The sequence below is a fragment of the Lethenteron reissneri genome, chromosome 26, assembly GCF_015708825.2.
Source record: "Lethenteron reissneri isolate LAM-NWPU_2019-01 chromosome 26, ASM1570882v1, whole genome shotgun sequence".
Lineage (NCBI taxonomy): Eukaryota > Metazoa > Chordata > Hyperoartia > Petromyzontiformes > Petromyzontidae > Lethenteron > Lethenteron reissneri.
In genome coordinates this window covers 9,294,081-9,305,492 of record NC_083804.1, presented here as the reverse complement: position 1 = coordinate 9,305,492, position 11,412 = coordinate 9,294,081, and the positions used below count along the sequence as shown (strand labels likewise).

Genomic DNA, 11,412 nt, shown 5'->3' with positions numbered 1-11,412 from the left:
AGTTTAACATACCCCCCCGCCCCATCCTCTCCCCATACATACACACACTCCACTCCTTCCTCAACTCACACACACCTCCAACTCTCATCTCCCCAAGCACAAGTACCCACCTCCTGCCGTCCTTCCCCCATACACTCACACAACATTCTCCCCTCCTCCTCCTCATCATCATCCCCTCTCTCCTCCTCCTTCTCTCCCAATACGCACTACACACACACACACCCCCACTCCTAATCTCCGCACGCTCTCTCCACACACACACTCATCCACTCACTCCGACTGGGCACCAGAGTGCAAGTGGCAGCAAGGCTCTCTCTGTGTCGAGTGTTGTTTGCGAGCACCTATTTGCGTGACTGAGCGAGCGATCCGTTAACTCTTTCATTGATAGACAGCCTGCATACCTGATCGTGGTATGTTAACTGACGCGCTCTGCATTACACACACGCACACACCGATCTGCTAAATTAGCGCATACACAACACGCGTCTCTAACAACACACATGTTGAGAAGTGTAACATTAAACGTAATGATAAAGCATAGAGTCTAGTTAACTTGTCTATACACACACACACGTGTACACAGTTAGACACCCAACACGCGTGTAGACTGACTTACTGCCCGTGTGTTTAACTTGGTAATCCTAAAGTGTGCATTGGCGCAGATGTGTCCGTGCGTAATTAGACACTAAACTGACCCCTGCGTACTCGATTGACTGAGGATGTCCTTACGGCCACAGAGGCTTACGGGGTTGAGAGTCCTGCAGAGGTGAGATGAAGTGATGGACATCATCACCAACGTCAACACAAATAGCAGCAGCAGCCGCCGCACTACAGCCGTGGCAATAATCGCTAACTGATAGAACCTCTGCAAAGGTAAGCGGTTCTCTTACAAGCCCAACCAACGCGCATTATGTATTCAATTGTTGATAATATTACTCTAGCTTGTAGGCAACACGTTGTTGCCGAGATAATATGCATTGTAAGTTATTTCATGTTTTAATGTTCTCGACAATTTAAAGAATATTCTGGCGAAAGAATGATATTAATCGGAGCACAAGTTGAAATGTTCGAGTCATTTGAAATGAAACGTGGCCAGGCTTCTGCATGCGTTACTGCCACCTCTGCGGTGTGTCGCTGTCTGTTATTATTCGTCTTCCGAACTTTTTCCGCCGTTACAATCCAACTCGAGATTTTTTTACACGGGAAACCCCGCGAGCCAGTTACCCAGCTAGGTACGGTGGCAACGGCCCACAGGAACTAACAAACAGAGTTACACTTACGTGACTTAACCGAAAAAACCTAACAGTATGAATCCTTGCAGTCACGAAAGCTTCAAATCTAAAACAGAGTTACAGTTGGGATGATGAGGAGCCCAGCCAGCAGCCAGCCAGGAAACTCAAGGTATAGATTAGTATGAACAGTACATTTGAGTTACCGGAGAATACCCACTCCACACGAGGAGATAACGACTGAAAAATTGTGCATGGATAGGTTAGTAACCTACTTGCTGTACTGCATTTTAGAGGCGTGCGAGAAATGTGTTTTCTTTTAACATCTCGTAGCTGTGAAATTGTGTGTTTTCATGTTAAAAGTCGTGTTCATATTCGGTTTTAATTAACGCCTTTTATAACAGTTCCAGCCTGGGGAGAATGTTTGCGATGTGAGTGTATTTGTGCACCTTGGGGCTTTGAAGTCAAGGGTTTGAGGATCACGCTGCAAGTGGGTTCGCTAACCTATCTGTACAGCGGTCCTTTAATACGTGTTCTCCCCTCGTACGTGGTGGGGTTTCTTCGGGTTATCCGCAATTCCTCCACCGACGTGAAACAAAACATTTATAGTTTGAAACTTCAGTTATTTGGACTCCTTCGACATGTATATATTTTTTTTATTCTGTCTTACTACATCTTGTGCTGATGTTTGACACCAGTATCTAATGAAACGTTGCGCATCAAATTGCTAAATTTGTTTGTGAGAATGTTTATTCCAACTTACTGCGAGTGAGCTGAAACAATACATCATTGGCGCATTGCTAAACGATTGTACACGACATGACATTGTCATTTGTTTGGCTGTGTCGGATGGTGGTGGATGGTATTGACGACACAGTTTGCTTAGTCATTCCATGCCAGAACAAAATAAAACTAATTTTGATGAAGTAAAAATTAAATTGGCCCAATATGCCAATGGAGGAGTACCCTCCTGAATAAGAGCATTGAGACTCAGTAACGACAATGGCCTTGTTATTATTATTAGGTATCTATATATGTATATGTTGAAATCAATTTAACATGCTTTGTTTTATAAAGTATACCATGATGACTTAATAAACCACGTTAGCGGTCTCGTGGTTACAGTACTACATTAGCGTTAGGGGGGTTTACAGCACATACCCAGTAAATATGGAACGTTGGACCAAAATTGGTCCAACGATTCCAGCTGCATACCAACGTTGGCTGGACGTTGGTATTATTATTTGGGAGCCAGTTGTGGAAATTTCACATTCTCATGGTAGGGACGAGTTACAACCCTTGGACAATTAACTTAAAATAGCTTTTGCCTAGTCAATATGATGATGACGCGTGTTTGTCTGGGGTTTAGGCCACCTAACACTGTACAGTACATACTGGAGTGTAATGCCAACATTCCTGGGTGCGCTACCTGAAGAAGCTCGAAGCAGTTTCAGCGAAACGTCGCCATATGTTGGTGTTTAATGCAATCATGGAAAGTCTTAAGCCAACGATGTATTGGTCCAAATCTGATCAATACATTGGGCACGTATAAATCTTATATATATTTTGAAAATGTGACGAGTAAAGCAGAAAAACTTTCCCGCACCTCCGATTAGCACTGTCGGCTACGTACGGCGCGAAAGAAGTTGCACATACAAAACTGGACCTATTTTCACTTTTTCTGTTCAACCTCACCAGGCACCACTGGTCTGGGGTTTGGGCCCCCTTTTCATTTTCCGTTCTCCGTCCACTTCTCTGCCACCCCACGGCTCGTAAAAAGTCTTAAACCGCCCGATTTATTGGTCAAAAGCTTATCAATACGTTGGGCACGTATAAATAACATGCTTGTAAACGCGACAATCTCGTCGGGTGCTGGAGGTATAACCCATCGTGGTATAATAACGTTGAACATAATAATTGTCCGCTCTTTGCCAATCCATTTCTGGATAAGGGCCTGCCCATGCCGCGTCACTCAATGGGCATTGTTTGACCATACTTCACCGCGCCGGTCAGTCGTGCGGTTCAAGCGTACATGATACAAAAGACAAGGACGATTCTCAACAGATGCACCGTTTCCATCCCCAGACTGGGCATTCAATCAATCAATCTTTATTGTATGTGCCAATATCGCCCTTAATAAACGTCGGCCCCGGTGCACATTAACAGCGGAACGGGAACGGTGCAGGGGACGTGGAGCAACAGAAATTAAAGGCAGAAACCCGCCACGCCCGCTGAGCAAAGTTAATTGCAACCGCGCACAACGAATGGCATAAAAAGGTAAAAGCGGTAAATACAAATGAGTAAAATAAATGAAGGTGTAAAGAGACGGGTTATTTTTTTACTTTTGGATTTTATGGGGAAAGGGCACGTCTGAATAGGCGTGTCCTTGCACAGACCACGGAATTTGAGAGACATTCGGCGTTTAGCCGCCGTTGTCCGCTGTTGATAGGGAGGGGGGGTGTGCGACTTACGCGATCACGTGGCGGAGTTGGCCATTGTGTCCCCGTGATGTGCGACGGACGCGACCACGTGGCAGGGTTGGCCATTGCGTCCCCGTGGTGTGCGGGCTGCACGCAGCAGGCCCGCCGTCAACTCCCTCCATGAACACGGCACTGTACCGCAGTAAACATATGCCCAGTGCAACCATGACAACTCGTCTCTAGAGAACCTGATGCCTCGTGGCTCGATTTGGCTAGCTTCAATAAGGAATACCCCCCCAAACTTAAATGGTACGTAATTCTTATTACCTACGTACCTACCTGCCTACGTGTCTCATTGCCCTACCTGCCTTACTACCTGTCATATACGGTAGCCAACCGGACACTCGCCATGTCTCTAACCCTAAGCACATCTGCCAGTCAGCCCCCGGGACGAGGCCTAATGCCAACAGCACGAACACGACAATATTCTATCACGACCTTGGGGGCAGCTTGGAGAGGTCTTCATCCAGCAGCGGATGGATCATGGCTAATTGTGATGATAGCCGATTGAGAACAAGGTCTCTTTTTCAAGGGAGGTCGCGGGTTACAACAATAACAGAGCCTCGTGCGGTTAATACAAAAAAGCTGTACAACATTAGCCAAGCCAAAACTCTGAAATGTCTGTAGCTGTGTAACACTACTTTCCGATACATGTGGAGCATCGTGGTGGACAGAATCACTTCCTAATCTGGTGTTTATCTTACTCTTGGGTCATATCGTAGGGAGTTTGAGACACATTCTTAGGTTTTTTTCGGTAAAGTCACGTAGGTAAAAAAAAATTAATAAAAGTAAAATGAAAATAAAATATTTATTTTTATTTTACTTTTTTTATTTTACTTTTTTATTATACTTTTATTAATTTGAATTCTTTATCTACGTGACTTTACCGAAAAAACCTAAGAATATGAATCCTTGCAGTCACGGAAGCTTCAAATCTAGTTTGAGACACATTGAGACCCTTGCAAGGGCTCTAAAGCGTGGAACTAGTAAAGCAGATTAACTTCCAGGACCTGGATTGACAAATGCACTTTTCACTTTAACTGCTCAACCTCACGAGGCACCACCGCTTTGGGAGTTTGTAGTTAGGGCCAACTTTATTCACTCTACGTTCCCCGTCCGCTTCTCTGTCATCCCGTGCACAGCTCGCCCGCGTGCCGCCGCCGGGGTGAGCCGCGCACGCGCTCGGCCCCCGGCCATGACGGCGATGGGCGGCGCGGTGCGCAAGGCGTCTCTGCTGGCGTGCGGCGGTGGCCAGCGCTACGCCTCCGTGGACGAGGAGGACATCACCTCGGACCTCATGCTCGACATGAGCGGGCGCAAGATTCGGCGCGCGCCGCCGCAGCTCTGCGCTCTGGGCCACATCGTGAAGCTCTACCTGAGCAACAACCGCCTGCGCGAGCTGCCCGAGGAGTTCGGCTTCCTGAGCTCGCTGCGCATCCTGGCGCTCGACTTCAACAAGTTCGAGGAGTTCCCGCCGGTGCTGTGCCGCCTCACCGAGCTGTGCCGCCTCTACCTGGGCAGCAACCTCCTGCAGGACCTGCCGGACGAGATGCGCAGCCTCGTCAACCTCAAGGCGCTGTGGCTCGAGGGGAACTACCTGCGCCACCTGCCGCCGGTGCTCTGGAAGCTGCCGCAGCTTCGTTCGCTGCAGGTGGGCGACAACCGGCTGAAGGCGCTGCCGCGGGAGCTGCGCCGGCTGGCGAGCCTGAGGGGCCTCTGGCTCTACGGCAACCGCTTCGAGGAGTTTCCCGACGTGCTGCTGCGCATGGAACTGCTGGAGATCATCGACGTGGACCGCAACCGCATCTCGGAGTTCCCCAGCCTGGAGCGGCTCACGCGCCTCAAGGTCATCTCGTACGACCACAACCCGTGCAAGGGCCCGCCGTGCGTCGCCCCCGGCGTGTTGCTGGTGGGCGACGGCGCCGAGGAGGCCAACAGCCTCAACGCGGCAGCGGCGGCGGCGGCGGAGGACGGCGGGGACGGCGACGACGACGGAGGCGGGGGCAATAGCGACGAGTGCGGCGTGGTGCATCACGGCATATTGAAGAACGGCACGCACAGCGCCGGGCACGCCAGCGACGAAGGGATGTAAGGGGATTGTGCGTCACCGATTGGTTGACGAGAGTTTATTTTCGCGCTTGTGATGCACGCTTTGAGTCACGCGAGTGAGAATCTATTATTTATGATGTATGCAAGTAATATGCAAATTTAATACATAGGGTAATTGAGCAAAAAAAAACTGTGCAAAAAAACACAGACGGGAACAAACGGCAAACAGAAAAAGTAAGGCAGTCAAAACGAAATGAAAAAGGAGGAATTCGTGAATTGATTTGTGAAATGGCGTCGTGACAATTCGTCGAATGGCTGGGGATGTGGATTGCTACGTGGCTGGCACAGGAGCGGTGTTTCGGGGCTGACGTGGGACAGGCGTGTCCTTGCACAGACCGCCGCCGGGCAGGTGTCACCAACTTCTGGCGAACGAGTCTCTCAACTTTCACGGGCAATTCTGGCACTCCTTGTGTCTGTTGGTGGTCCAGATCAATCCAGTAAGCTGAAATTAAACATTGCCGTGACAGGGGCTTGTTAATATATATTCCTAATCCACCTCGTAGCGATTTAAGAAACATCCTTGACACAGCTGTGAATGGCAGCGCCTCCAGTGGCTGCAGGGTTGACGTGACCCAATTGCATAGAAGATGAATGACTCAAGAAGCGTTGGTTCTTACACACGGAATTCCATACATGCGTTGCGAGCTTAACAATCAATATTGACCGATGCACCGATAGCAGTATTACACCCCCAACAATGATTGTTGGGTATCGATGAACCTTCATTATTGCTTAAAAACTCACCACATTCGTCAATAACAATGCCCCAAATTACAATAGGCGACGTTTCTGACAAATGGCCCTTCTGCATAAGCACGGGTCCATTTCTCGAAGTGTCGTTTGTCGTATATATTTTTGTTTCTGTTAGTTGTGCTTGTGCACCACTGACAGTGCAGTTTCAGCACCACCAGATAATGTATTTATTGTAACTTAGTTTGTTTCAGTATGTGATCAGATTACCGATGCTTGCCACACGTACGAGCTGATTACTCTCTATCATTATGTCCGTTGTTGTTTTGTTATTGATAACGATTCACGAACAACGACGACGACGATGACGATGGGGAAGTTCTGGAGTCAGTAGCTCGGGTCAATGTGAGGAGAGCAGCACACAGATCACAACACAGCTGCCCCCCCCAGTCGAGCAATAACTTAAGGTAATCATGACAGTAACGATGCAATCAGATTACACGAGCGTATGGAAAATAATTGATTACGCAATGTTCCTTCTAAACCATTGAGCAATCGGTAACGTCAAAACAATCGCGGACATGCGCGGCCAATGCCACAACGCACACTGATCGACGCTGTGGAGCGGTAGTGCAACGGTTGGCGCCCTGCGCTGCGCTACGAACCTGGTGACCCGAGTTGGATTCCTGCTCACAGCCAACATCAGTGATATCTGACCTGCGCCTGGTAGTGCACACCTGCTTTCCCGATTAATCGTAGCACACGTGCAACTACAGTAATGTATATACGCACAAAGACAAATATCCCCCGTATAGCCTTTGCAGACTGTTGTGGCAAGTGCTGTTAATGTGCACTTACTAAAGCTGGCACACGAGGGGGTGGGTGGCCAGCACGATGCCCGACCCACTTTGCCTTCCCAGTGCTGATGTTTATAAACTGTATCAGGTACTCATTTGAGGCTGAGTCGACCCAGGGGAGGCCCAGAACCGGTTCAGATATTCGTCAATGGTTTTGGCCGTTAGCGGGAATCCAACTCAGGTCACCGCGTTCGCAGCACAGCGCGCTAACCGCTGCGCAACCGCTCCCCACCACCGACACAACCACCACCACCACTACTACCACACATGGCCACAACCAGTGTTGGGACACCTGCTGTTGTCTGCTGACGCAGGCACCAGCGGTGCCCATTATTCCCTCCGGGGTGGCGTGTGCGTCATCCCACACTTCCTCGCACCTCACATGCTACTTCCAACAACAACAGCGATTACAATGCAGCAGCAGCAGCAACAGCAATAATAATGAGAGTGCAATGTCCATTTTCTATTCAGCAAAGCTTCACCGAGTCTAAAGACTCACTTTCAGGAGGGCCCTGCCACATGGGGATATTTTGACTAATCCTTACTGGAAACCTTTAAAGTTCCCGGACAAAACCCATGCCTCATACATGGGCAGATAGCACCCACAATCCCGCACGGATCGTTTGGCAGCTCACTTGCTATGCTCCCTTCACCACCTCGTCGCCTCGCGAGGTGCGCCTCTCACACATATACTGATCTCGGTATGACCCACCAACCCCCGGTCACCAATATTTAACTCCGAAACTTTCGGTGAATCTCAACATCACAATCGCCGGTCGGGATAAGTGTGCATCTCGATGTTTATGCACCTGTTTTTTTATATCAAGCGATGATGGGGGGGGGTTTGCGTGTGGTTGGATTTGTAACAAATCTTTTTTTCTTTTCAACCGTAGGGTAAATATGCAATTTTGACTTGCAGCCTTTAACCGACTGTACGGTTTCGTTGAGCGTTTGTACGATTCGCAACGGCGGCAATGAAACGCCGGGCGGTGAGTGTTCCACTCCGGTAGCGGGGATTTTTAATCTACCTGTAAACACATGTACAGCACCGTCAATATTTATTCCTTAAAGCACAACAAAGTGCACCATATTGTACGAACTTACATGGTCACCCTGAACGATACGAGTTTCAATGGCGATGAGCGCGAGGATTATAATGATGATGCTGACGAAGCTGATCTGTGGTGTAGCCGTCGAGTGTGCAGGGTTGTATTGGGGCCCAACAAGGACCCGAGAGGCCCAGACGCCAAGCTATGAAGACGATGGGTGAATTGGACAGTCCCCCCCCCCCCCCCCATTTAATTCCTTGCACCAGGGTCCATGCCAATCATGCTATACCACTGATGCTGATGACAATGATGCCGATTTTAATGATGATGATCATCATAATGCTGCTACTGGTGATGCCGATGATTATGTCTACACATTAATTTTGTGACAGTTGCTGTGATACCTCTTTGGTGTGTTGTGTCCACTCATATGACATCAGCACGGCATCACTCGGGTTTGCGGGAGTCACAGTGAGAATGCTACAGCCTATTCTATTTTTGTCCCCAAAACCGTTTTTGCAGATGTTATTAAACAATATCGCTCGAAGATTTTAAACAGTCCACAGCGTCAATGCTCATTTGTATTGTGAGAGGGCTCGTGAAAATATTTCTGCAGTAGAATTAGTACGCCATGGTACAAATTATATGTAGTATTGTGACCCTGGCATCAACATTCTATGGGGTCAAAACACTCTCTCCACCACCACCACCACTTGCCCTGGCAGGGTTGCCACCTGTGAAGTACAGAAACCCTGAGACATATAACAAGAATAATATCTCAGAGAGCTACATGCAAATGCATTATCTTGAGTGGTATATCATTTTTATTACCACGCAGCTAATAAAAAAAGACGGGTACTTTTCATCTCCCTGGACAATTTACAGATATCCCAGGACAGCGACCTCAAAGAGAAGAACGATCCTGGGAAAGCCAGAACAGGTGGCGATCCTTGTGGCTAGCAACACGGCTCGGATGATAATTAGGCGCAGGAGTGGCCCTGCGTCGCTTGGAGCGGCGCGCGCGAGACGAGCGCGTGAGATTCCTCAACGGTCACCGCTGCCAATGGGGTCGCTTAGCTCCTGCTGCACGGCGAAAGTACCGCGGCTGGCTCCCAAGCTCGTGTGCGCATGATTTTTGCACGTCGGCTCGCCAACAGCGAGCACGAAACAAACATCTAGACGGGTGCCTCGTGAGGCTCGGTCGTGGCCGTGCCGGTGGGTTGCAAATAAGCCCGCGCCAACCGCCGAGATCCAGAGTTTGAATCTGAGCCTCGTCCACTCGTGATGAAAGTGGGGTGGGCTTATGGGCTCAGTGTGGTCACTGATGACTGCGCACACATGTTTTCACTTAATTTGGTTAAATTCCAGCTTTAGCAAGACTTGTAGTTATATATTGTAAACATGACAGCCACCTATTTCGCAGGACATGTGACGGTGTACCACCTAGTGCGAATAAGAGGCGGCAATTGAAGAGACCATGTCATATTGTCTTCTAGAGATTGTTCTACAACACAAGGTGATGCGATTCTTATAAGACTGGGATGATGATGATGATGATGATGATAAAGGTGAGGAGGGCAAGGATGAAAAGTAAAGAGGAGAAGAAAACATGCGGATGGTGATGCAGGTTCCCAGGATGATGATGATGATGATGACAGAGTTGTCAGGATTCTGATAATGCAGCGCTTTTGGGGCAATGATGATTACGTGAGTTCTCGGTTGGTTATGAACAGGGAGCCACTCGGTGTCTGCAAGTGTCTATTTAGGTCACTGCTCCGCCTGCTTTTGCTCGGCAAGACGAGAGAGAACGGAGCTCCTTCCACAGGCACAGAGCGGAAATCCGTGGAAGCTCCTCACTTCACCGGATCCGCGCTGCCTTGTGTTGCCGAGGATGGGGAGGCAAACGTTCAATTCACGTTACATTGCTGTGTTTTCACGTCGTGATACCAGGGCCCACAGAGCCAACCACTGGTGACTTCTGTGATGTCAACTCATTCATGTGATAATGCTGATGATCATGATGATGATGTCGGTGATTATGGTGATGTCGGTGATGATGAGAATTATGATGGTATTAATGGTGTTGGTTATGATGCTGGAGATAATGCTGCTGATACTGGTGATGTTAATGGTGGTGGTGGTGGTGGTGGTAGTGATAACGGCTCGGGTACTGTTGGTGGTAGTGTTGGTGCTCGTTGCTCGCAATGTTGTTGCAGCTGTCGCTGCCCATGATAATGATGATGATCATGGTGATGATGCCAATGAAAATAACTATTATGACAATCATGGGAATTGGCTTGAATTCCAAATTAGGCTCCTCATAAAAAACATTCCTTACGACGGGGTTATGTTGAGTGGATATGATTACATTAATTCTTTATTATGAATAGTATAAAGTATTGCAACAAATGTATTTATTGAGCCAAGCTTTATGTTGGCCGTAAGACAAACACTAATGGCTCTGTAGCGCCAAGATTCGCGAGAGTCGAATGCTGTGACCCAAATTTAAAAAAGTGAAAAATTTACTGCAAAAAAGAAACAGCTGACATAATCAGAGACAGTAAATGCTCTCCCCATTCTCTCATAACCAACATGAGTCTTATCACGAAAAAATTAACCCGTAAAAACAAAGTTTTTCACTATAAATCCTTTATATGCGTGGCGGCTAGAGTCATCTCGTCCTCTGGCTTGAGATGGCTGCCACATATGGGCCAGATGATTGGCTGCCACCATTAAGCAATTGGTAATTAAATATAAAAAAAAATCCTAAAAAGTGTAAAATTTTGGAACAAAAATTTTCACGAAAATTAATTGTCACGCACAACGAGTCAGTGTGTAAAATGTCAGCTCGATTGGATCACGGGAAGTGGGTAAAAAAACGACCGAAAGATGTGCACGGTCGTAAGCGCGCAAGCAAGCAAGTGAACTTAATATAAAGATTTTAAAAATAACTTTAAAGCTCATCGGTTTCCTCCAGTACAAATAAATATGCTGATTC

General features: G+C 47.9%; 1 protein-coding gene across 3 annotated transcripts; it reads left to right on the top strand.

Moving 5' to 3' along the window:
• The first annotated feature begins 216 nt into the window (after positions 1–216).
• Positions 217–8,970, top strand: LOC133347624 (leucine-rich repeat-containing protein 10B-like). Of its 3 annotated transcripts, XM_061560062.1 has the most exons (3): positions 217–410; positions 738–873; positions 4,852–8,970. In XM_061560062.1, the coding sequence occupies exon 3, from the start codon at positions 4,905–4,907 to the stop codon at positions 5,799–5,801; it is 897 nt and encodes a 298-aa protein (XP_061416046.1). In that variant the 5' UTR covers positions 217–410; positions 738–873; positions 4,852–4,904; the 3' UTR covers positions 5,802–8,970. The 3 variants fall into 3 exon arrangements, with proteins under 3 accessions (XP_061416046.1, XP_061416045.1, XP_061416044.1); XM_061560061.1 differs by lacking the exon at positions 738–873; XM_061560060.1 differs by having other exon boundaries at positions 217–873.
• Positions 8,971–11,412: the final 2,442 nt, after the last annotated feature.